We start from the raw sequence: 26,113 nt of genomic DNA on the forward strand, positions 1-26,113 counted from the left end.
ATCTACAGGGTCTGGTGTTGGGGGGGTGTATAGGGTGTCTAGGATCTATAGGGTCTGGTGGGGGTATAGCGCCTGATGGGGGTATAGCGCAAGCTGGAAGTCTATAGGATCTGGTGGGGGTGTATAGGGTCCAGTGGGAGGTATCGATAGGGTCTGGAAGGGGGCGGGGTCAGTGGGGGCGGAGTCATAGGGGCGGGACCAGGGAGGCAGGGGTGGTCCGTTGGCGGGGGTGGAGCTCTGGCTTGTTCCCGGCGGGCGCTGTGGCAATGGCCGGGGCCCCGCTGTTGGAGGCGCTGGGCCGCCTGTGGCAGGTGCAGGCCCAGCTCGGCAGCGGTGCCTCCGCCTCCGTTTTCCGCGTGCGGTGCTGCGGGGACCCGCGCGCTCCGCTCGGCGCCGTCAAGGAGTTCGTGCCCCCGGCGCGGCCTGGGCCTGCCGCCCGCAGCGCCCCGGAGTACGGCTTCGGCAAGGAGCGCGCCGCGCTGGAGCAACTGCGGGGCCACCGCAATATCGGTAACGGGAGCCCCCCACCCTTCCCCCCCGGCAACATCGGTAACGGGATCCCCCATCCCTATCTCCTTCCTCCCCCCCCCCCCGGCAACATCGGTGACGGGACCCCTCACCCCCGGCAACTGCGATAACAGGACCCCCTACCCTACTGCCCCCAGCAACGGGACTGCCCCCCCCCCCCCGGGACCCTGCACAACATCAGTAATCAGGACTCCTCCCCCGCGCCTCCCAGCAGCGGCACTGGCCAGGACACCCAGCACCTCTCTGGAACATGTATCCTGAACCGCCCCCACACACAACATCAGTAAAGGAACCTGTGGCCTGGGACTGACCCTGTTTTGGGGGCTGGGGGGTTGGCCGCAACTCTTCCCCCCTTGTCACATCAGTAAGCAGAACAACCTCCCAAAAAATTAGTAACAGACAGCCTCTTGTGCTACTTGGTGGGACCCTCTGCCCCCCACCCCAGCATCTGTAACCAGGGCCCACCCTGCATCCTCTGGGCCAGGACCCCACCACAGTAACCAGGACCAGCTGGGGCCTTCTGCATGGCCAGCCCTAGACTCCCTGTCCCTCTAATATCGGTAGCCAGGACCTCCTGCCCCCTCCAAGTCCCCATAATTGGACCGACTGGGAACCCCTGTGTGCTCCAGCCAGGACCCCCTGCACTCCCTGGCAACATTGGTAACCGGGGCCAGTTGGGACACCCCTCATCTTCCTCCTCCCCTCCCCCGTTTAGCCCCCATACTCTATCCCATCCCTGCCGCAACATTGGTAACCAGGACCCCACCCCATTACCCCCATACTCTACCCCATCCTACCACCGGCAACATTGGTAATGGGACCCTCTGACCCCCTAGGCTGTGGACCCCCCTGAATTCCATGACACACACACACACACGCACACACACACCCAGCAACATCAGTAACCGGGATTTGCTGAGACATGCTCCACACTCCCCCAGCAACATCAGTAACCAGGATTCCCCTGAACTCTCTGGCCAGGACCCCTGAGTGACTGGGTCTGGACCCCCCTGCAACACAGGTACCTGGGACCCCTGGCATCCCTCTCCCAGGACAGGACCCCCTACATGCACACATCAGTAATCAGGATCCCTGGCACTGCCTACAGGCCAGGCCTCCATGGTCATGACCCTTCCCACAACATCCGTAACCAGGATCCCCCATGCAACATGGGTAACCGGGACCACCTGGGCCCTTCTGCATGCCTGGACTGGGACCCCCTGCACTCTCCCCCAACATTTGTAACCAGGACCCTCCCTGCATCCCACAACCTGGACCCCCACCCCAGTAACTGGGACCGGCCAGGACCGCTCCTCCTAATCCTTGCAACACCTGGACTCGGCCATGACCTCCTGGCCAGCACCCCCCCCCCCCCATACTCCCACCCCACAACTTCAGTAACTGGGTTGGGACCCGACCTCCAGCTAGGACCCTATGTAAAATTGGTAATCAGGACCCCTGCTAGTCCTCTGGGCTAAGACCCTCCTGGACCCCCTACTCCCTCTCCCAGTAACTAGGACAGGGCTGGGACAGGACCCCCATACCCCACCCCAACATCAGTGATCAGGATTCAGGACCCCTGCACCCCAGTCTCCCCACAACACTGCTAACTGTGGTACCCCCACCCTCCGGTACAGAACCACCGACCTCCTGTCCCTACTGCAACATCAGTAGCTGGGTTCCCTACTGCCTCATAAACCAGAACCCCCCAGGCCTACCACTGCATCAGTAACCAGGGCCCCCCGACCCCACTCTGCAACATCAGTAACAGGGACCCTGCCAGACCTGGCCCCTCTCTCCCTGCACCCTCATGGCATCAGTAACAGGGACCCTGAACCCTACTAGTCCTGGCCCCCCTCTCCCTGCCCCTCCACAGCATCAGTAATGGGGACCCTGGCCCCTGCCAACCCTGCCCCCCCCCTTCCCACTGCACCACCACAGCACATCCTCCTCTCCACATGCTACAACATCAGTAATTGGGCTGGTCCAACTGGGCTGGAACGCCCACCTCCATTCCCCACCACCACAGTATCAGTGACAGGGCCTGTACCCCCACCAGGCCTGGCCCCCCCACCATAACATCAGGGACTACAACCCTCCAACAACATTGGTAACCAGGGTCCCTTCCCTCACTAGCTCACAACCCTGTACCGCCAGGCCAGTGGTGCTCTATCTCCAGCTATAATGTCAGTAATCGGAACGGGGCTCCTCTTACTGCAGCATGAGGTAACTGGGCCACCTGCATGGGCTAGGACCTCCCCAAGATAGAGACTGCCACTCCCCTACTGCAACATCGGTAACCAAGATTCTTCCCTCCCCTCCCCCCCGTCTTTGATCCCTCTGCAATATCAGGAGCCAGGACCCAACTGCCCTGGGACAGAGATCTACCCACCATCATAACACGAGTTAATCTCCACACCAGATTATAACATTGAGAGGGAGGACAATGAAATAAGAACGGATATAGCCGGGGGGACAAGATTGGACATGTGCGGGGGGGGATACTAGACTAAAAGGTCATACTAGCAATACAGTGTGCATACCAAATGGGATAACAAATGTGAGAGAGGCCAAACGGCATAAATTAAGATGTTTAGACACCAATGCAAGAAGCCTAGGTAACAAAATGGAGGAATTAGAGCTCCTGGTCCAAGAAATGAAACCGCATATCATAGGAATAACTGAAACGTGGTGGAACAGTAGTCATGACTGGAGTACAGGTATGGAAGGGTATGTGCTGTTTAGGAAGGACCAGATTAAAGGGTAAAGGTAAGGGAGTAGCATTGTATGTCAGTAATGAGGTAAACTGTAAAGAAATAATAAGTGATGGAATGGATAAGACGGAGTCTGTCTGGGCAATACTCACATTGGGTAAAAGAACTACTAGAGCCTCCCCTGGGATAGTGCTTGGGGAGTGCTATAGACCGCCAGGATCTAGCCTGGATATGGACAGAGAACTCTTTAATGTTTTTAGGGAAGTAAATACTAATAGGAACTGTGTAATGATGGGAGACTTTAACTTCCCGGATATAGATTGGGGAACAAATGCTAGTAACAATAATAGGGCTCAGATTTTCCTAGACGTGATAGCTGATGAATTCCTTCATCAAGTAGTTGCTGAACCGACGAGGGGGGATGCCATTTTACATTTGGTTTTGGTGAGTAGTGAGGACCTTGTTGAGGAAATGGTTATAGGGGATAACCTTGGCTCGAGTGATCATGAGCTAATTCAGTTTAAACTAAATGGAAAGATTAACAGAATTAAATCGGAGACTAAGGTTTACGATTTCAAAAGGGCTAACTTTAATAAATTAAGGGGACTAGTTAGGGAAGTGGATTGAACTAACATATTTAGAGATCTAAAGGCGGAAGGCGCCTGGGATTATTTCAAGTTGAAGTTGCAGGAGCTGTCGGAGGCCTGTATCCCGAGAAAGGGAAAACGGTTCGCAGCCAGGAGATTTAGACCGAGCTGGATGAGCAAGCGTCTCAAAGGGATCATTAAGAAAAAACAGAAAGTGTACAGGGAGTGGAAGATGGGAGGGATCAGCAAAGAAACCTACCTTATTGAGGTCAGAGCATGTAGAGACGGAGTGAGAAAAGCCAAAAGCCGTGTACAGTTGGACCTTGTGAGGGGAATTAAAACCAATAGCAAGAGCTTTTATAGCCATATAAATAGGAAGAAAACAAAGAAAGAAGAAGTGGGACCGCTTAAGACTGTAGATGGAGTGGAGATTAAGGATAATCTAGGCATGGCACAATATCTAAATGAATATTTTGCATCGGTATTTAATGAGGCTAATGAAAGGCTGAGGAATAGTAGAAGCAAGACGGATGGGAATAAAGGAGTGGGGATTGACATTACTGTATCTGAGGTAGAAGCCAAACTCGAACAGCTTAACGGGACTAAATCGGGCGGACCGGATGATCTTCATCCGAGAATATTAAAGGAACTGGCACAAGAAATTGCAAGCCCGTTAGCAATAATTTTTAATGAATTTGTAAACTCGGGGGTGGTACCGTTTGACTGGAGAATAGCTAATGTGGTTCCTATTTTCAAGAAGGGGAAAAAAGTGACCCAGGTAACTACAGGCCTGTTAGTTTAACATCTGTAATATGCAAGGTGACGTGGCCGTGAAAAAAGCTAATGCGGTCTTGGGATGCATTAGGCGAGGTATTTCTAGTAGGGATAAGGAGGTGCTGGTTCCGTTATACAAGGCACTGGTGAGACCTCATTTGGAGTACTGTGTGCAGTTCTGGTCTCCCATGTTTAAAAAGGATGAAATCAAACTGGAACGGGTACAGAGAAGAGCCACTAGGATGATCCGAGGAATGGAAAATCTGTCATATGAAAGGAGACTCGAGGAGCTCGGTTTGTTTACCTTAACCAAAAGAAGGCTGAGGGGGGGATATGATTGCTCTCTTTAAATATATCAGAAGGATAAATACCAGGGAGGGAGAGGAATTATTTCAGCTCAGTACTAATGTGGACACGAGAACGAATGGATATAAACTGGCCGTCGGGAAGTTTAGGCTTGAAATTAGACGAAGGTTTCTAACCATCAGAGGGGGTGAAGTTTTGGAACAGCCTTCCGAGGGAAACAGTGGGGGCGAAAGACCTCTCTGGCTTTAAGATTAAGCTTGATAAGTTTATGGAGGGGATGGTTTGATGGGATAAAGTGATTTTAGTCAATAGGTCAATAACGTGCCATCGCTGGTAATTAGCAACAATGGTCAATGATGGGATATTAAAAGTTACTACAGAGAACTTTTTCCAGAGGGTCTGGCTAGAGAATCTTGCCCGCATGCTCGGGGTTCAGCTGATCGCCATATTTGGGGTCGGGAAGGAATTTTCCTCCAGGGTAGATTGGCAGAGGCCCTGGAGGTTTTTCGCCTTCCTCCGCAGCATGGGGCAGGGGTCGCTTGCTGGAGGATTCTCAGCGATTTGAAGTCTTTAAATCATGATTTGGGGACTTCAACAGCTGAGTCAAGGGATCAAGAATTCTTCCAGGAGTGGGTGGGTCAGCTTTTGTGGCCCGCATCATGCGGGAGGTCAGACTAGATGATCATTCATAATGGTCCCTTCTGACCTTTGAGTTTATGAGTAACCTGGACCCCCCACCATTCCCTGTGATCTCCCACCAAGCCGAGACACACACGCCCCAACTGCAACATCAGGAGCCGGGACCCCTCCACAGCAGTAACAGAGACCCTGGCTCCCCCTCACCCCTGGCCTGGCCTCCCATCCCCCTCCACAGTGTTGGTAACTGGGACCTCCCCCAGGCTGTGTTGGGGCCCCTAGCCCCTCCCAGCAACATCTCTAACCGGAGCTCTCCTGAGCCAGGATGGGGACATCACCCTCCCTGCCCCAGTGACATCCTGATGGGGGGGCCCCCACTGCAATGTTGGAAATGGGCTGGGACCCCTTCCTGGGGAACTGGATACACCTGCTCCCTACAGCAGCCTGAGGAAATATGCCAGGGTCACCTCCTAGGGCTACTGACCAGTCCCCTGCAGCACTGGGCATGGGAATGCCCTCTGCACAACTCGTCCACTGCAGCAGTGGTAATCAGGTCAGACCAAGGACAGGCCAATCCACAGCCTCCAATTATCAGCCCCAGGCCCCCACGTGGGCAGGCTGTGCTTTGGGCCAGGTTGGGATCTGAAGCTGGGAGGTGCTTTGTACCCTCCTGTGTTCTAGGGCTTTTCATCCTGCAGCATCTAGCAGATCAGTGTGGAGGGGGGTCTGCCCTGAGACCAGGTGCCACCTATATGCTGCTGCAGGCTGCTATGCCCTGCCTCCCTGTGCCCATGCTGGGTGGGGGAAGGGAAAAGTGATGAAGCATGCATCCAGCCTCTGGCAGAACCAGTAGGAGTTTTGAATAATCTGCTGGTTCCTTGCTTGGAGTCCAAAGTGCAAATGTAGCAAGAAAAGGGTTAGCAGGCTGGCTCTGTACGCTCCAAAACCAGCCCGTTCCCTCTTCCTCTCCCCACCACGACAGTGCAGGTGTCATGTGAGGGGAGAGGCAGGCATCAGAGGCCTGTCTGTGCTGGGGGATTTCCAAGCGCAGCTGAGCACATTCTTTTTCAGCCTCCCTACGCTCCCTCACTGATCTAAAGGGAAGCAGAACGGGTCTGATGCTCAACTTGGAGTCACTTTGAATTCACCAGCTTTGCCCTTGTCTGATTCCAGTGACGCTGTATGGCGTGTTCACCAACCACTTCTCTGCAAATGGCCCTTCTCGCTGCCTCCTGCTGGAGCTGCTGGACATCAGCGTGTCAGAGCTGCTTCTCTACTCCAGCCATCAGGGTTGCTCCATGTGGATGATCCAGCACTGTGCCCGTGATGTGTTAGAGGCCCTGTCTTTCCTTCACCACAAAGGCTATGTGCATGCAGACCTCAAGCCACGCAACATCCTGTGGAGTGCAGAGGAAGAGTGCTTTAAACTCATTGACTTTGGGCTTAGCTTCAAAGAGGGAAATCAGGTTTGGAACACCGTTTATAGGAGCACTTAATTCTGTTTCATGTCACTGTGCTGTGATCCTGTCAACTCTCGGCAGCTATGTGGATTTGCTGGGCTGGTGACTCTTTAGGGGTTACCCGTCTCTGTGGATCGTTACTGAGCCAATGGTCCAGCTCTGTAGGAATGTAGGGATTGAAGACCCAGTCAGACTAGTGGTCCATATTGTGGCCGATACCAGATGCTTCAGAGGAAGGTGCAGCTAGGAAGTAGTAGGCCCCTAGGGTCAGTTTCTTCCTAAACCCAGATAGCTAGTGCCTGGCCTGTGCCCTGGAACATGAGCTTGTATCTCATCTAACAGGATGCAGATGTTCCCATTATCCATGTAAATGTCTAATCCTTCTCTTGATACCTTGTGGCTGTGTATTCCTCAGGGTGATTAAACATTGGGTTTAAATGCCTTTTTTAAATGTGTTGCTTTTCAATTTCACAGACAGTCCCTTGTTCTTGTATTGTGCAAGAGGGTAAACTGGGGTGCATAAATCTACAGGCTCTCCTCTAGCATTCCTTATTTTATGTACGACCATTACCCTATGTCCCTTCTTATTCACCTGCTTAACAACCCTCATCTTTTCAGTCTCTCCTATGAAAATCCCACTGTCACTCAGTTTTCACCCATCTTTTGACCTCTTTTTCTGCTATGTGCCTTCCAAGATAGGGTGATGCTATTAATGAATCCTCGCATTCTGTTTGATCTTTTGACTGCCGCTTCACATTGAGCAGATTTTCATTGAGCTCTTTGCAGGGATGCCCTGGTTCCTTTTCCATATGCCTAACATTAATATGGAGCCCACCCACACCTGCCCCCGGTGTATGGACAGTTCAGATTATTTATCCTGATGTGCACTACCATGCATTTATCAACACAGACTTTCATCTGAAACCATGCAGCCTCCATTCACCCAGCTCTGTTAGACCCCTTTTGGTGCTTCAGGCTTTACTTGTCTCAGCTAAGTTAAACCATGTTGTCATCTGTAAATCTCATCATCTTCCTGGGCAGCCCCTTTTCTGGATCATTCATATGTTAAACAGCACTAGTCCTCCTAAGGAGCCATAGGACACCTCACTGTTAACATATGACACTAATTTACCTCTCATCTGGGACTACTTAGTTTCCTTAATAGCTTCCTGTGAGGGGTCTGTCAGAGGGATTTTGAAGTCCAGATTGCCTGTCAGCTGGTTCTCCTTCATCCACCTTGTGGCTGACACCCACTAAGAATAGTAGTAGACAAGACTGACATGATTTTCTTTTTCAGAAGTGGTGGTGGTTTGTCCCTCTTGTATCCTGTTCATCTAGATGTTCTATGATTCAATTATTTCAACCACTTGGCCTGGTACTGAAAACAAGGCTCACTGTCTGATTGCCAAGGTCATCCATTTGATTTGCTATCTTTGAGCTCTCTGGTACAGTAGCTGATTTTAATGAGCATATTTTAGTTAGTGGCATGGCCAATTTGCTCTGAAGTGCTTTCGGGACCTGTGGCTGTCTGCCATGCTGTGCTAGTGACTTGTTACTCTGCCTAGCAGAATGTGTTGTGGTTTTCCCATCGTGTTTGCTCCTCTAATTCCTTCTTAACCATCCTAATTCACTTCTTGTATTTGGACCTTTCTGCTGGGCTGAATTTCCTGGTTTTGGTGTTGGGAGCCATCCAGGTTGACCTGAATAACCTCGAGCCTTGCCATGAGAACAGACTGAAGCTGGCTTGTCCTCTTCCCCCTGTTGTTTAGGTGCGTAAGTGCCTTCTGTGACCACTAGGGCTGCTTGTCTGATTTTTAATTTCCTCACTTCTGACTCTTGGGCCTCTTTGACATGGTTCTCCTCTTTTAAATAAAAATATCTCCCTTTCTATCACTTAAAGCTAGGGGGTGCTGGGCTTTTAGAGAGGTTCTCTGGTAAAATGAGGTCTCGACCACTTGTGGTTACCAGTGATCTTGGCTCTTCCCGATGGCAGAGGTGGCTAAATTCCAGATTTGGGAATTATATTTGGCCTGTATCCTCTCGGTTTTAGCTAGCCAGTGTTATCTTTCTGCCCTAAGCTGCTGTTTAGTTGGGTGGTTAAACCTCGGCTGTGTTTTGCTTCAAACATGTCTGCACTTAGAGTGGGTGAAGGGATCTTTTTATACTGCTCGTATGTCAGTTTGAAGTTTACAAGCCACTTTGGGCTCCTTCGGATGAAAGGCACTTTGTGAGAATAAATCTGCAAGAGATGTACAGTCAATTAGTTGAACTGAAATTAATTCTCTTTGAATGGGTTCCTGGTAAAGTTGTCTGGCTCCACACTTTGCCTGGAGAATTTAGTTTCAGACTCTTCTCTTCTGCTGTAATGCCCTGGCTTGACTCTAAAACGATGCTCCTGAGCAGCCCTATAAAGGCAAGGAGGCATGTAGTTTATTTCCTCTGCTGCCATCTCTCTTTTCTTTGAACAGGCAGCGTATAGGCATTTTACTTTCTCTTCAGTAGCAAAAGGCAGAGCTGTCGCTGCTGAACAGGAATTGATTGCTGCAGGTTTTTCTGACTGCAGGGGGAGAGGAGAGCTGGGGGGAAAGTATATTTAAGTTCCCTGCCTGCATATTACAGATGTTTGTTTAGGATTTAGCTTTTAAAATATTAGTATTTGAACAGAAGCCATTATCCGTCCTCTCTGCTCTATGACATAAGCCGATCATGAGCTAGGCCCAGAAGTCCTCTCTGTCCTTATATACTGCATTAGTTTTTGGAGGAGCATTATGGGGACTTGACACCTTACTCTGAAGCATCTAGAATTCTCCTTGGCAGGAGACTGGTTATCTGTTCAGAAGATCATTGGACTGGTCCAGGATGACACTGCTTGCATTGATATTGGTGCTCTGCCTTTCACTTTCATCTCCAATACAAATCACTGATGTCAAAATGAGCCACTAGCTTTCTTACTGGGAGGTGGTTCTCTCTTAAAGTGTCTCACCAAACTGCTGGCTAGGCTACCAAAACAGACTGAACTTTCTAAACTTGGCTGGCTGTTTAACACCTGGAGATTTAGCAAGCTTTTGTTAAGCTGCCCATCTCAGTGGTTCTCAAAGTTTTGTACTGGTGACCCCTTTCACATAGCAAGCCTGTGAGTGTGACCCCCCCCTTATAAAGTAAGAACACTTTTTTTAATAAATGCTGGAGGCAAAGCGGGGTTTAGGGTGAAGGCTGACAGCTCACGACCCCCCTATGTAATAACCTCGCTGACCCCTGAGGGGTCCCAACCCCCAGTTTGAGAACCCCGGCCTATCTGGAAAGGACTCTAGAAGCTGGTATAAGGGGGCGGGGAGGGGAGGGAATTGGCTGAATCTTGGTTCTAGTATTCTATGTTCAATCTTCCTTAGGATGTGAAATACATTCAGACAGATGGGTATCGGGCTCCAGAGGCAGAGCTGCAGAACTGCCTGGCTCAGGCGGGGCTCCAGAGTGAAACGGAATGTACCTCAGCTGTAGATCTGTGGAGTCTAGGAATCGTTTTACTGGAAATGTTCTCAGGAATGAAACTGAAACATACTGTCCAATCTCAGGAATGGAAGGTGAGGAAAAGCTGTTCTTTGGATTCACAAATCCAGGGTCATTGTTCATGCTGGAGGAGCTTGTGCTCCCTGGTTTTATCCTGCTTATATGATGCTATTCCCAATGCCCAGAAAATGCATTGAAACCATCCCTTTAGTTCTTTCTTCAGCCTTCTTGGGAGTTACTGTTCTGGAGCACTAATATTGCACCTGTCCATAGTATGGGGATGTCTCTTTGGGGCCTGAATTCATACTGTGGGACGGGTGAAATGCTAAGGCTCCAGGACTGGGTCTTGTCTATACTGCAGAGTTTTGTTGACAAAAGGCAGCTTTTGGCGACTAAACAATGGAGGTGTACACAGTGCAATGCCACTTTTGGCAACAAAACTCTTCAGTTTCAGTGACAAAATCAAACCACTTCCACGAAAGGCAGAGAGCTTTTTGTGGCAAACTTAGTGACAAAGCAACAGTGTAGATGCTGCTGTTCATTATATCACCAGAACTAGCCTCCCGCAGTATCCCACAATGCCCACTGTGACCGCTCTGTTCACTGTTTTGAACTCGACTGCCGTGCAAAGCCCTTTTCAAAGCTCCAGGAAATGCTGACAGCTGAGCATGCCTGCAACAAAGACAAAATCATTAACAGAATGCTGCTGTCTCCTGCACTACACACAGAGGCAGGCAGGCAGGAGTGCACGTGTGTGTGTGCATGTGTGTGCGCATGAGAGAGAGAGAGACTGCTGTGCAGAGCCAGGGAGGGAGGCGGGGGCTGATGTCGGGGATGTCCCCCTGTCTCAGGACTGGTTGCTTCCGGCGGCTGTCGGAACTTAGAGACTGCGTGCCAGCACACTCCCTCTCCTCCAACACACACACACACCCTGTCACACACTGTCCCCCTCTGCCCCTCCCCCCCACACACTTCAGTTGAAAAGAGGCTGCCAATCTAGCAAGATGGCCAAGAAATCTACATCATATGATGCTGTACCTGCCCCAGGAGGCATTGCAAACCCTTCCCAAAGTACCCTGCGGCCAGTTGCACAGAGGGATAGCTACCCACAGTGCACTGCTCTGTGTCAATGCAAGAGTTGCTAGTGTGGATGCGCTTCACTGACACAAGGAGCATAGCGTGGATATGCAACAGTGGCTTAATTAGAGCGACATCACTTTTGTCGACACAATTCTGCAATGTAGACTTAGCCTAGATCTTGGCTCTGTTTGTAAGACTGCCAGCTTTGGTGTAACACCAGAATGGAAAGTGAAATAGATCAGTTACATTTCTGCAAACTAGTTCAGTGGCATGGTGACAAAGCAATACATTTCTCTGGCTTTTAGTGCGACTCTCACAATGTAGGGCTGTTTATTAGCTCTAGGAGTGTACTGAGGACAGGAGAGTGCTGCAAGGCATGTCTGACTGACTGACTCCACATTTCTGCTCTGAAATGGTCACTTTTATTTCCAGCTCCTCTCTTGGCAGTAGGCATCATTCAGAAAGACTCCCAGTAAGGAACTGAAAAATGTGTCACAGACTGTGAAATAAGCTCATCCCTGTGAAATCTGATCTCCCCCTTCTGCTGGAGCCTCCCAGCTGGAGGCTCCTAACTGCTAGTCCAGGCTGAGCTGGGGAGAAACAGGACTTGTCCTTCCCCAGCACAGCTGCTCTCAGTGGGGAGATCAGACTTGCCTCCAAAGGCAGCACAGAAGTGAGTGTGGTACACCCTCACTTCTGCGCTGCAGCAGCCATGTAGCTGGGCTCGGGGCTTCTACCCCAAAGCTTCTGCCCAGACTCAGGGCTTCCACCTCCCATGGCTTGGGATGCTGGTGCTTGCCCCCCTACCTGCAGCTCAGGGTGCCCAAATTGGCCAGGACCCATGCTTTAATCCGCCACTGGCCAGTGCTAGCCTTTAGTAGCCCCTGCCTGGGGTGTTCCCACCAGCACTGGGAGATCAGACTCACCTCCACTTCTGGGAGCCTCCTCCTGCTGCAGGAAGCTCTGGGGCTGCTACTTTCAGAGCCCAGCTCTGCAGGCAGCACAGAAGTGAGGATGGCAATCCTGTGACCTTCCTACAACAGCTTTGCGACACCCCCTCTCCCCCGATCCCCTTTTGGGTCAGGACCCCCATGATTACAACAATGAAATTTCAGATGTAAACATCTGAAATTGTAAAATTGACCAATTTTAAAACCCTCTGGCCATGAAATTGACCATAATGGACCATGAATTTGGTAGGGCCCTACCCATAGGAAATGCCCCCTCAGTCTCAGCATTTTGGTGAATGTTCACCCCAGGATTTTATTTTCCTTCTAACCCTGGCTGCTTTTGCTTTCCAGACAAACAATTCTGCCATCATTGATCACATTTTTGCCAGTGAAGGTGTGGTAAATTCAGCCATCCCAGCCTATCACCTCAGAGACCTTATCAAGAGGTATATTGCAAATAGCAAATGTTACATGTTACTCTGAGGTACATGTATGCTGTTCCAAGCAGTACTATTCTACTTGTAAAGGTTTGTCTTGCATTCAGATTCCAAGGAGTCTTGCAGTCCTTGTCTAGGCTGCCTACTCTCCTGAAACTTTCCCATGGTTGTGCTGGCAGTGCAGCTCCAGGAGTGCCTGACTCCTGGTATTCTAATTACTGTGTGAGCAGGGCTGCACAGAGTGGGTGTAGAGAACATTGGTGGCCTGCCTATGCTAGCACTGCCATTGTTGCTGTCCGGGGAATGGTGTGATGGGGAACTTGTATAAAAATATTGATGGTGATGAGGCGTTGGCAGCATCTCTTTAAGCCAGTAGATGAAACATGTTTGGAAAAATGCCTTCCCTGTGATGTCAATAAGGTCCAAATAGGAGCATCTGCAGTTCCTAAGTTAGTAGAGGAGAGGGCTCTGATCTTTCCCAAGTAGCAGCAGAGTAAATCAATAACTCTAGCAGCAAAGAAACTGACTTGACTGCCTGGTGGGCTGCAATGGAGCTCTAGTCATGTCACTTCCCTGCTGCTAGTGGGGGAAGCTCTGAGCAGCAGCTGAATCAGAGTTCCCATGGGGAAGAGGACTTAAAAGGAGGCTGGGGGAGGGGATCGACGTCTGTCCCTGAGCATCCAGTGTTGTGAGCCCCAGTGATCACAGCTTTCCCCAGAAGGTTCTAGGTCACTGTGGCACGGTCGCCTGCCATCCTGTAAATGGGAATATGCAGAGGCTTTTCAGAGAACAGCCATCTCACTATGAAAGGGTAGACTCTGGAGCAGCCATAGGGCAGCATCTGTAGGAGAATATTCAATCATGGACCTGTAGCTAGAAATGGTTATAACTGATGGTATAAATGAAACCACTCATCAACATGGCCTGTGCTAAAATCTAAGTGTCGCTTTCCAAACTCAGTTTTGGTAGAGGAGTCTGGAAAAGTTACTCACCAAACACTCCTGTAAGAAGCCCTTTAAGGTGCTTGTAACGCCAAAATTCTCAGACTATGGACAAAAGAGAGTGCACAGAAATCCCATGTGTGTGAGTGCTGTAAGGGGGCAGATGTGCTGTGGGGTTTGTACTTAAGGTTCCAGACTCACTTGAAATGCAGATCTCATCACTGCCTTTGCTGTGGGGATGCTGTGTGCAAAAACATGACGTCTCCCTTTGTCTTCTAGCATGCTTCATGATGACCAAGCGAAAAGAGCCACTGCTGCAAAGGCCCTGTGCAGCCCCTTCTTCAGCATTCCCTTTGGTAAGTTGTGTAGTTCCATCCGCCTCAGGCTTCTAACATCAAGGGCAAGGAGCCCTTGTGTCCAGCTGGAATTGTTTTGCCCCTCAGGCTTCCTTCACTTATTCTCCCTGGGTTGGTCTTTTGTGCCTGATGGCAGCCACCAGTCCTCTGCAGCACAGCTGCTTCAAGCTTTGCCCATGCTTCACCCTGTGCACAGGATCTGACTGTGGCCTGTCTCCCTAGCTGGAGGCCACAAAGTGTTGGTCTCCCTCTAGAAGGGCAGGCAGGCACTTCTCACAGATTCTGCTTAACTTAGACAAAACCGGCATTTACTTGACCACCCAAAGAAGAAGGGTAACCAGTAATATGTGCCTGTTATGGGTACTATGAAAAGCTCTTTTGGGTAGCCTTGAGCTCTAGGTAAGCAGATATAAAAAAAATATATATATATATATGGTTACCTTGTTTCCCACTTAGGCTTGGTCTACACTAGTAAATTAGGTCAGTATAAGTACATCGCTCGGGTGTGAAAAATCCACAGCCTCTGAGCAATACAGTTAAACCAAACTAACCCCTGGCGCAGTCGTTGATGGGAGAATTCTCCCACTCTCCCGTAGAGGTGGATTACCTACATCAGTGGGAGAAGCCCTTCCATCGGGGCCTAGGTAATGTCTTTACTGCACTACAGCTGTGCGGTTGCAGCATTTTAAGTGTAGACAAGGCCTGAGTATGAATCTCGGGGCTTTTGAAGCACCGTGGGGGGCGGAGGGGAGAAGCTGTCTGACAGTGGCTTCTGTTAGTGCCTCATCAAATTAAGCTTGTTAGCAGCTGAGCAATGTCCATATACTGCCCACTGAAGGCAGCAGTGTGGTCCAGTGGATCAGGCACAAGTGGGAGTCAAGTCCTCCTTCTGGGGACTACACCGCAAATCACACTGCATGCTGGTGTTGGGGTCACTGCGTTGCTCAGTCAGCACTGCCCTCTTGGATCCAACAGTGTGATTTCCTCTTCAGTTGAAATGGAAAGGCCATCTGCGCCAAATCACGTGCTGGGTCACAAGCTTCCAGCTGGAGAAAAGTCAGGAACATTCCTGCCTCTTTGGAGTCTTGACCCTCTCCATGTTGTGTCCAATTACCCTGCCTTCCCCTCCTCCCCCCTGAACGACTGTCAGTCCCCCCAGGAGCTGCACACATGGCTTTGCATTCTTTAGTTCTTTAGGCAGCACAGCTGTACTCCTTATTCATTAATGACAGTGTAAATTATTAGCAGCTGTGGAGTCTCTCGCCTCTGGGCTGGCAAGTGGCTTCTGCTGAGTCTCTGCAGCTTTCCCTGAGCTGTGTGAAGTGTGGGGTGGATAGGCTTGCAGAAGAGGAAGCTTCTCAAAGCTCAGAGTGGCCCTGGAACATAAGAACTGCCATACTGGGTCAGACCAAAGGTCCATCCGACAGTGGCCAGTGCCAGGTGCCCCAGAGCGAATGAACAGAGCAGGTAATCATTGAGTGATCCAACTCCTGTCACCCATTCCCAGCTTCTGGTAAACAGAGGCTAGGGACACCATCCCTGACCATCCTGGCTAATAGCCATTGACGGACCTATTCTCCATGAATTTATCTAGTTCCTTTTTGAACCCTGTTATAGTCTTGGCCTTCACAACATCCTCTGGCAAAGAGTTCCACAGGTTGACTGTGCATTGTGTGAAAAAATATTTCCTTTTGTTTGTTTTTAAACCTGCTGCCTATTAATTTCATTTGGTGACCCCCTAGTTCTTGTGTTATGAGGAGTAAATAACACTTCCTTATTTACTTTCTCCACCTCAGTCATGATTTTATAGACCTCTAGCATATTCTCCCTTAGTCATCTCTTTTCCAAGCAGTAAAGTCCCAGTCTTATTAATCTCTCCTCATATGGCAGCCATTCCATACCCCTAATCATTTTTATTGCCCTTTTTTTTGAACCTTTTCCAATTCCAATATCTTCTTTTTTTTTCCTGAGATGTGGCATGCAATAATAAGATGTGGACGTACCATAGTTTTATATTGAGGCAGTATGATATTTTTATATCTTATCTATCCCTTTCCTAAAGATTCCCAACATTGTTTGCTTTTTTGACTGCCGCTGCACATTGAGTGGATATTTTCAGAGAACTATCCACAATGACTCCAAGATCTTTCTTGAGTGGTAACAGCTAATTTCGACCCCATCGTTTTATACGTATAATTGGGATTGTTTTCCAATGTGCATTACTTTGCTATTTTGTTGCCCAGTCACCAGTTTTGAGAGATCCTTTTGTAGCTCTTCGCAGTCTGGCTGGTACTTAACTATTTTGAGTAGTTTTGTATCAGCTGCAAATTTTGCCACCTCACTGTTTTCCCCTTTTTCCAGATCATTTATGAATATGTTGAATAGGACTAGGCTCAGTACAGATCCCTGGGGGACCACCCTATTTACCTCTCTCCATTCTGAAAACTGACCATTTATTCCTACCTTTTAACCAGCTACCAATCGGGAACCTTCCCTCTTATTCCATGACAGCTTACCTTGCTTAAGAGCCTTTGGTGAGGGACCTTGTCAAAGGCTTTCTGAAAATCTAAATACACTATATCCACTGGATCCCCCTTGTCCACATGTTTATTGACCCCCTCAAAGAATTCTCATAGACCTTGGTAGAACACCTTGGTTTGTGAGGGCTCAGGCCAATAGCTTCATTCGAGCCGGCAGCCTTGGGCTGAGGACAGCTACTCTGGGCAGGCTCAGTGCCTGGCTGGTTGGGGATCATGTTAACACTTTTCCTGTTTTGTGAGGGATTTGGGTTGCATTTGAAGTATTATCTCCCTAGCTACCTGGAAGTGCTCTGCCTGGCAGACTTTTTGAGCCAGGGCTCCTCCCACTTTTAGAGAGTACAACTTCTGCATCTCAGGGTCATTTTTGGCCCTTTCCTGCTGAAAGACAGCGGCAGGCTCTAGATGGCTCTTCTGTCCACCTGCCCTCGAAGGCATTACAGTCGGACTGCACAACAGCTCTTGAGCCCAAAAGAATGAAGGCATGTGTATGTGAAGGTTCGGGGCTTTGGGAAGGCAAGGAGCTTTGATGCATTGACACTAGGGCATTGTGGTTAAAGCACTGGACTGCGACCCAGAAGATCCAGGTTCGGTTTGTGGCTGGCCAAAGGTTTCCTACGTGACCCTGGGCAAGTCTTGTAATTTCTGTGACCAGTTCTCCATATGTAAAATGGCGCTCATACTTCAGAAGGATATAGCTATGACTGCTTGCAACACGACAGCTCTAGGGCTGTGTAAGATCTAGTGTAGGCTCATAGCGTTTTAAGGCATTTAGGACCCTCTGGGCTGCCCACCTAATAACACAGGCCATACGGTTGCGCTAGAGCAGATCTTTTAGAAGGCCATCACTTAGTCATGCTCTAAAGACTCCAAGTGCAGGAGACCCCAGCCCAGCCTGTGAGAGTTGTTCCAATGGCTCAGCACCCGAGGTGTTTCAAAACACTTGTCATATTTTCAGTTTGAAATTTGGTGATTTCCATTTCCAGCTGGAGAATCTTATTCTGCCTTTTTGTCTGCTAGATTAAAGAACCTGCTGCTCTCAAAAGTCTTCTCCCTACACAGGTCCATCTACACTGCACTGAAAAACCTGCAGCGCTGAGTCTCAGAGCCCAGGTCAACTGACTCGGGCTGAAAATAGTAGTGTAGACACCTGGGCTCTGAGACCCAATCATCTCATGGGATTTTGGAGCCCGGCCTCCAGCCCAAGCCTGTCTGCACTGTAGTTTTTAGCCCTGCAGCCTGAGTCCCAAGAGCCTGAGTCAGTTGACCCAGGCCAGCCGCAGCCGTGCCCATGGGTCTTTTGTTGCAGGGTAGATGTATCCATAGGGACTTGTAGACCGTGATCAAGTCATCTGCTAACCTTTTCTTCAGTAAACTAGACAACTGTTAGGTCGGCTTTCCAGACCTCAGATTATCTTTGTAGCTCTGTTCTGAACTTCTCCATTTTGTAGCCTCCTTTTTGAGTTGTGGACACCAGAGAACATGAGGTGGTCCAGGGCTTTTGCGTTGTGTCGATGTAGTAAAGACACTGGCACACCCACTGAGGCCTTCTGGCAGGTTGGCGTGTTGGTGCCAAGCAGCAGAGATGCTCCATCACAGCAGTGTTACTGGGCTCTAAAGTGGTGAGCCTCTGGAGAAATGCCCAGGGGCTGAGGCCTGAGCTGTCTTCTGGGAAATCTGGTAGCTATCACCATTGAAAGCATCATCCTCACTTCCCCAGACTCTGAGGTGCCCACCAGCTGAGGCTTTTCTAGCCACAGCAGCAGTACAATGTCTTTTGAAGTGCTGGACAGCGGGAGGCAGCACAGATACATCTGTGGTCATCCCGCCAGGCTGTCTCCCCCTGCATACCAGCCAGGCTGAGCTACAGTAATAACTTGACAGGAGAAGTCAGCTGAGCCCCTAAGAGCCATGTCACTGCACCCAGATCTGTCAGATTCTGCTCCCAGATGAGCATGGAAAGCAGAGAGGCAAGGCTTTCCAGCGCCAGGAAACAGGCTGCAAGAAATCCACTTTCCCTAGGCCACCACCACGTGGGAGCTATGTAACCTCTCCAGGGGTCTAGGCCAGTGCGTATCTCATTAACAAAGGAACTGAACAGTGTTAGCTGGCTAATGCTAAATAAAAGAACTTGCATCTCCACAGCCTGAGATGCAGAAAAGCAGCACTTCTGCCAGGTTAGACCTGTCAGCTCAGCCCTGGGTCCCATTTCATCATCAAAGCTCCTGGTGCCTGATTCACTGAAGTCTTGGGCACCATGTGGAGGCAGAGCCTCCTGGGAATGACAGTAGTGGGAGTCCAGGAGGGCTTGGTATTGAAGGCTTCCCAACAGGAAGAATTGTGGATTTCCACTGCTTAGTGAAGCACAGACGCTCGCAGTCTGGAATTAGGAGTTGCATTCCACAGCATTGTTCAAGGGGCTGCGCATTGTGGGGTCTGCAGGGGTCCCACTTGGGATGAAGCATTGAAGATTTCAACCTGGGAATGTCTTAGGCTTGGTGTTTGATGCCTTTGTCCTATTGATGGAGCAGCAGAAGCACCTTTTCCCCACCAAGACACTGACTCAGGATAGTAGACCAATGAGTTCTTCCATGTCCTGGTGCCATGCAGGGTGAAGTTTTAGGAGTATGTGTGTCTATGTTGTTCTGGGTCACTGACAACTCCAGGGGGACCAGCATCTCAACAGTCCGCTCCCGGTGCTGTTTTACCCAGTGACCGCTCTGTCTTCTGGGATCACTGCGTGGCTGGTAGGTCAGTGCTTCAGATTGTGATTCCTATATTGCAATTCCATTATAGCTTAGTTCCTAGCTCTGCTCCTTGTGACTGGTATTCAAAGCCTTTCTCTGCCTGTTTGCATGGTGTGAGGCGGTGCTGCAGAAGGAAGCATTGGTTGGTGCTTTCTTAGAGAGTTAATCTAGAATATCGCTTGAAGCTTTTGCTTTCACTTTTGACACAGCTGGGTCAGCGCTCCCTACAGTCCAGTTCTGCTGGGAAGTTGGCTGCACTGGGGATAGACTTATCTACAATTGCATTGTGATACCCTCACTCCACAAGTCAGTTCATTTTGCTGGAGCTACGCATGGGTAGGGCCCTACCAAATTCACAGCCATAAAATATGCGTCACAGACCGTGAAATCTGGACTTTTGTGTGCTTTTACACAATACTATACAGATTTCATGGGGGGGGAGACCAGCATTTCTCAAATTGGGGGTCCTGACCCAAAAGGAAATTGCAGGGGAGTCACAGTATTGTCACCCTTACTTCTGTGCTGACTTCAGAGCTGGGCGGCATACCATACCACCCTTATTTCTGTGCTGCTGCTGGCAGCGACTCTGCCTTCAGAGCTGGGCTCCCAGCCCGCTGCAGCCACTCTCCAGCTGCTCAGCTCTGAAGGCAGCGCTGCCGCCAGCAGCAGTGCAGAAGTAAGAGTAGCAATACTGCAACCTCACCTACAATAACCTTGCGACCCCTCCACAACTCCTTTTTGGGTGAGGACTCCTACAATTACAACACCATGAAATTTCAGATTTAAATAGCTGAAATCATGAAATTTACCATTTTTAAAATCCTATGACCGTGAAATTGACCAAAATAGACCGTGAATTTGGTAGGACCCTACCCATGGGTATGGTACTATTTGCTGTGAGCTGTATTGTGGGCTGGCCCCTCAAGACAGGGACTGGGGTTGGAGACACTTAGTAGCTAGCTCCTGAACTAAGCAACAGTGGGGTCTCTGGAGAAATGCCATTTCTGTCATTTACATGTAGGAGGAGCTGCTAGTTGGCAGTTCATGGTACTGGGCTATTCCATGCAGTCTCTGTGTCCAGCAGAAAAAGATGCGCCTGTATACCTGTTCTCCACTTCCTTGGTAGCAAGGGTCCTGTCCAGGAGTGAGACACCATTTGAGCAGCCCTTCAGTTCTGTATTTCCCTGAGTGTTGCCTCTCAATTCGGTTGCAGGTGTCGGTGACTGGTCCCATAGCAATGAGGGAATGATCACAGCGTCAATCAGCATCTCGGGCCAATGAATCAGTACCTCGCATAGATGTTGAGTGTCTGGTTTGAGAGGTTCATACTGAGAAAGCAGGACAATCAGCGAGCTATTTTAAGTGCCTGTACACAAATGCAAGAAGCCTGGGAAACAAGCAGGGAGAACTGGAAGTCGTGGCCCAGTCAAGGAATTATGATGTGATTGGAATAACTGAGACTTGATGGGATAACTCACATGACTGGAGTACTATCATGGATGGATATAAACTGTTTAGGAAGGACAGGCTGGGCAGAAAAGGTGGGGGAGTTGCATTGTATGTAAGAGAGCAGTATGACTGCTCAAAGCTCTGGTATGAAACTGTAGACAAACCTGAGAGTCTCTAGATTAAGCTTAGACGTGTGAGCAACAAGGGTGATGTTGTGGTGGGAGTCTACTATAGACCACCAGACCAGGGGGAGGCGGCTTTCTTCAGGCAACTAACAGAAGTTACTAGATCACAGGCCCTGGCTCACATGGGGGACTTCAATCACCCTGATATCTGCTGGGAGAGTAATACAGCAGTGCACAGACAATCCAGGAAGTTTTTGGAAAGTGTAGGGGACAATTTCCTGGTGCAAGTGCTGGAGGAACCAACTAGGGGCAGAGCTCTTCTTGACCTGCTGCTCACAAACAGAGAGAAGCAAAAGTGGATGGGAATCTGGGAGGCAGTAACCATGAGATGGTCGAGTTCAGGATCCTGACATAAGGAAGAAAGGAGAGCAGCAGAATACGGACCCTGGACTTCAGAAAAGCAGACTTTGACTCCCTCAGTTAACTGATGGGCAGGATACCCTGGGAGAATAACATGAGGGGGAAAGGAGTCCAAGAGAGCTGGCTGTATTTTAAAAGAATCCTTATTGAGGTTGAGGGGAAAAAAACATCCTGATGTGTAGAAAGAATAGTAAGTATGGCAGGCAACCAGCTTGGCTTAACAGTGAAATCCTTGCTGATCTTAAACGCAAAAAAGAAACTTACAAGAAGTGGAAGATTGGACAAATGACCAGGGAGGAGTATAAAAGATATTGCTCAGGCATGCAGGAGTGAAATCAGGAAGGCCAAATCACACTTGGAGTTGCAGGTAGCAAGAGATGTCAAGAGTAACAAGAAGGGTTTCTTCAGGTATATTAGCAACAAGAAGGTAGTCAAGGAAAGTGTGGGCCCCTTACTGAATGGGGGAGGCAACAGAGGATGTGGAAAAAGCTAATGTACTCAATGCTTTTTTTTACCTCGGTCTTCACGAACAAGGTCAGTTCCCAGACTGCTGGACTGGGCAGCACAGTACGGGGAGGAGGAGAAGTGGTTCAGGACTGTTTAGAAAAACTGGACGAGCACAAGTCCATGGGGCCAGATGCACTGCATCCGAGGGTGCTAAAGGAGTTGGCGAATGTGATTGCAGAGCCATTGGCCATTATCTTTGAAAACTCATGGCGATCAGGGGAGGTCCCAGATGACTGGAAAAAGGCTAATGTAGTGCCAATCTTTTTAAAAAAGGGAAGGAGGAGGATCTGGGGAGCTACATGCCAGTCAGCCTCACCTCAGTCCCTGGAAAAGTCATGGAGCAGGTCCTCAAGGAATCAATTTTGAAGCACGTAGAGGAGAGGAAAGTGATCAGGCACAGTCAGCATGGATTCACCAAGGGGAAGTCATGCCTGACTAACCTAATTGCCTTCTATGATGAGATAACTGGCTCTGTGGATGAGGGGAAAGCAGTGGACATGTTATTGCTTGACTTTAGCAAAGCTTTTGATACGGTCTCCCACAGTATTCTTACCGCAAGTTAAAGTAGTATGGACTGGATGAATGGACTATAAGGTGGATAGAAAGCTGGCTAGATTGTCGGGCTCAATGGGTAGTGATCAATGGCTCCATGTCTAGTTGGCAGCCGGTTTCAAGCGGAGTGCCCCAAGGGTCGGTCCTGGGGCTGGTTTTGTTCAATATCTTCATTAATGATTTGGAGGATGGCATGGACTGTACTCTCAGCAAGTTTGCAGATGACACTAAACTGGGAGGAGTGGTAGATATGCTGGAGTGTAGGGATTGGATCCAGAGGGACCTAGACAAATTAGAAGATTGGGCCAAAAGAAACCTGATGACATTCAACAAGGACAAGTGCAGAGTCCTGCACTTAGGACGGAAGAATCCCAGGCACTGATACAGACTAGGGACCGAGTGGCTAGGCAGCAATTCGGCAGAAAAGGACCTAGGGGTTACAGTGGATGAGAAGCTGGATGAGTCGACAGTGTGCCCTTGTTGCCAAGAAGGCTAATGGCATTTTGGGCTGTAAAAGTAGGAGCATTGCCAGTAGATCGAGGGACGTGATCATTCCCCTCTATTCGTCATTGGTGAGGCCTCATCTCGAGTACTGTGTCCAGTTTTGGGCCCCACACTACAAGAAGGATGTGGAAAAATTGGAAAGAGTCCAGCGGAAGGCAACGAAAATGATTAGGGGGCTGGAGCACATGACTTATGAGGAGAGGCTGAGGGAACTGGGATTATTTAGTCTGTAGAAGAGAAGAAAGGGGTGGGGGGTTGCTAGTTGCTTTCAACTACCTGAAAGGGGGTTCCAAAGAAGATGGATCTAGACTATTCTCAGTGGTAGCAGATGACAGAACAAGGAGTAATGGTCGCAAGTAGCAGTGCAGGAGGTATAGGTTGGATATTAGGAAAAACTTTTTCATTGGGAGGGTGATGAGGCTCTGGAATGGATTACCTATGGAGGTGGTGGAATCTCCTTCCTTAGATGTTTTTAAGGCCCAGCTTGACAAAGCCCTGGCTGGGATGATTTAGTTGGGGATTGGTTCTGCTTTGAGCAGGGGGTTGGATGGGACCTCCTGAGGTCCCATCCAACCCTGATATTCTAGGGTAGTCCTGCCTCAGCAAACTCGGGGCTTGTCTACAGGAATATTTCATTTACAGCAAGCTGGTGTGTGACTCTACCCCATACTAGTCTGCTGCAGAGTAACTGTCCGCGTTGACCCTGCTGAATCGCTTTAACAGTTTATTAGTGCACTTCGATCTAGTCCACTTTGAACTGGGACTCAATCAAATCACGGTAATGAACTGTTCATGCGAATCAGCAGAGTCCACATGGACACTTAGTCCATGGCAGGCTAGTGTGGGGGTAGATTCACACTCCAGCTTGCTGTGAACTAAATTTTCACATAGGCAAGCCCTCGGACTGGTGGTTTATACTAGAGCTCTTCCCCCTTCTCCGCTGCATTCGGTCTGACACTTAAGTGTTCGTTCCTAAATTGATCAGCTTCCTTTGGAAGCAGCCATTGCCTGTTAACTCTTTGTTCCTTCCGCTCACGCTCTGGACTGCAGCACCTCCTGACACAGGTCTAGCGAGGTGGTGGTGGTCTTGAGTCATTCTAGGACAGATAGCTGCTTAGCTGGTTTAACGTTCTCCTAACGTTCTCCATCCTAGAGAGGCTGCCCCCTCCCACTTTAATTGGGAAGGCCCTTACATGGAATAAGGCCCTTAAAGGAGCTCATCTCCAAAACTTTTCTCGACCCCAACTAGCTGGGCAGAGTTAGAGCTGAGTGAAAACTCCAGGGACTGCCTCTTTGTTTTCCCGGCTGCTGTAACCTACAGATAAGGGCCTTGAGGGAAGGTGGGTCAGACTGCCATGGTCTCAATCTACAATCTGCCTCGTGGTCTGTTAGGGAATTTACCCCGCCTCATACCTTTGAAGGCATGGGCAGTTCTTGTTGCTTTAGGGTTTGTTAGAGGTCTTGGTGGTCTGTTGATGATGAACCATTCATTAGGATCTTACTATTCTGTGCTGGCCTCGCTGGTCACACTGCAGCAAGAGTGCACGTGGCAGGATTTCTAGGCATCCCTTGAGCTTCTTGTTCTCCAAGAGTGGCAACTTGCCTTTAAAGAAGGGATGCTTACTTTGTAATTCTGCTCTGTGAAGAGCCCACACAGGGTTCTAACTCACCCATCCTTCCACCTCCCCAGAATACGGGGCCCTACACTAAGGCAAAGGGTTGCATTTAAAAAAACCAGCACTTTTCTTTTGCCCTTGATACTGTGAACTGTGCAATTCTCACGGTGCAGTGGTGCACAGCTAGATTTGTAAGGGAGCTCTTGCTTCACATGCATTCAGGAACTGACAGAAAATATTCTTGGGGGAACTGAGGCTGTGACATTGGGAATAGAAGGAGCTGGTGCAAAACACTGGTCAAGGGGAGTGGGTACCTGCTTGAACATGGTACCCATGAGTGCGAATCCTGCAGTTATGGTACGTACAGAGAAGTAGAATTGCAAGATGAGTAACTCTCCTTTCATTTATGGGGTAGAAGGGCTTTATATCCTGCTGTATAAGTAACACCTGGTCCAGCTACTTTGGCCATGGGGACCCTTGTCAATGTCTGAATCCAAGCTGAATAGCAATAATTTCAGACTTGATTCACACTGCTTCTGTGCCTTTAAAAGCACTTTCAGCCACTGTTTCTGGGCAAACTAACCTTCTGGCCTTTGGGTCTCATAGGTTGCACTCAAAGCCTTCCTGGAAGGGAGGCTGGTCAATCTGAAGATTGAGGCCAGCTGCACACAGCATGGCTACAGGGTGTAATGCATGTATGTGGTGAGGGGAAACAAAACTGTACCTCCAAAAGTCTAAATACTGATGCAGCCTTTCTTGCCCTCCCCCTGCTTTCCCGTTTAATGCCTTTCCTTCCATGGAACTGGGTGGTGGCAAAGCAGCTCCCCATATTGAAGATTTGGTGATGCTTCCAACTCCAGTGCTAAGGCTGCTCAATGTCTTGAGTGACGCTTCTCTTCAGAGTGAAGAAGAATATGAAGGTTGGTATCTGTATTACAGACTGCAGTGCAGTAATGTTGTCGTACAAATCCACATCCCAGAATGCTGTTGGGATCAGAGTGGGATGAGAGTTTAGAGGCATAAGGAAAAGGGAGCGAAGAAACTCAGCTGGGATTTGAAACAAGTGCACAGGTACAGGAAGGCTGTTCCAGATGGCAGGAGTTGCAGAGAATGCTCTGAGAAGAGACTGGGCCTAGCTGATTAGAGAGGGTGACCCAGAGATTGGAGTAAGTTCATGGATGGCTAGAAGGGCTGCTTAAGCACATAACCCATGGGTCAAAGCAGCGCCAGATGCCTGCATGTGCAGAACAGGGTGGGAGGGAGGGGAGAATGCTGAAATGCGTTGAGTGATGTCATTCAGACATCAGCAGAGATTTAAAATAATCTATCTGTATTGTCGTACAGTAGCAGCGTTGTGTACAAAGTGCAGACGCTCGGAGA

At 49.4% G+C, this 26,113-nt stretch overlaps 1 protein-coding gene across 2 annotated transcripts in view; it reads left to right on the plus strand.

The window, feature by feature from the left end:
• Positions 1-203: 203 nt before the first annotated feature.
• UHMK1 (U2AF homology motif kinase 1) overlaps positions 204-26,113 on the plus strand; it is a 37,360-nt gene continuing 11,450 nt past the window's right edge. Inside the window, exons 1-6 of one of the 2 annotated variants that reach the window (XM_065554770.1) lie at positions 204-549; positions 6,719-7,011; positions 10,395-10,586; positions 12,894-12,988; positions 14,200-14,276; positions 25,555-25,653. In XM_065554770.1, coding sequence (XP_065410842.1) covers positions 267-549; positions 6,719-7,011; positions 10,395-10,586; positions 12,894-12,988; positions 14,200-14,276; positions 25,555-25,653 — 1,039 coding nt within the window. In that variant the 5' untranslated portion in view covers positions 204-266. The remainder of the gene's footprint in view (positions 550-6,718; positions 7,012-10,394; positions 10,587-12,893; positions 12,989-14,199; positions 14,277-25,554; positions 25,654-26,113) is intronic. The other variant, XM_065554771.1, reaches the window with a different exon arrangement.

The sequence above is a fragment of the Chrysemys picta genome, chromosome 8 (assembly GCF_011386835.1).
Source record: "Chrysemys picta bellii isolate R12L10 chromosome 8, ASM1138683v2, whole genome shotgun sequence".
NCBI classification, from domain to species: Eukaryota; Metazoa; Chordata; order Testudines; family Emydidae; genus Chrysemys; species Chrysemys picta.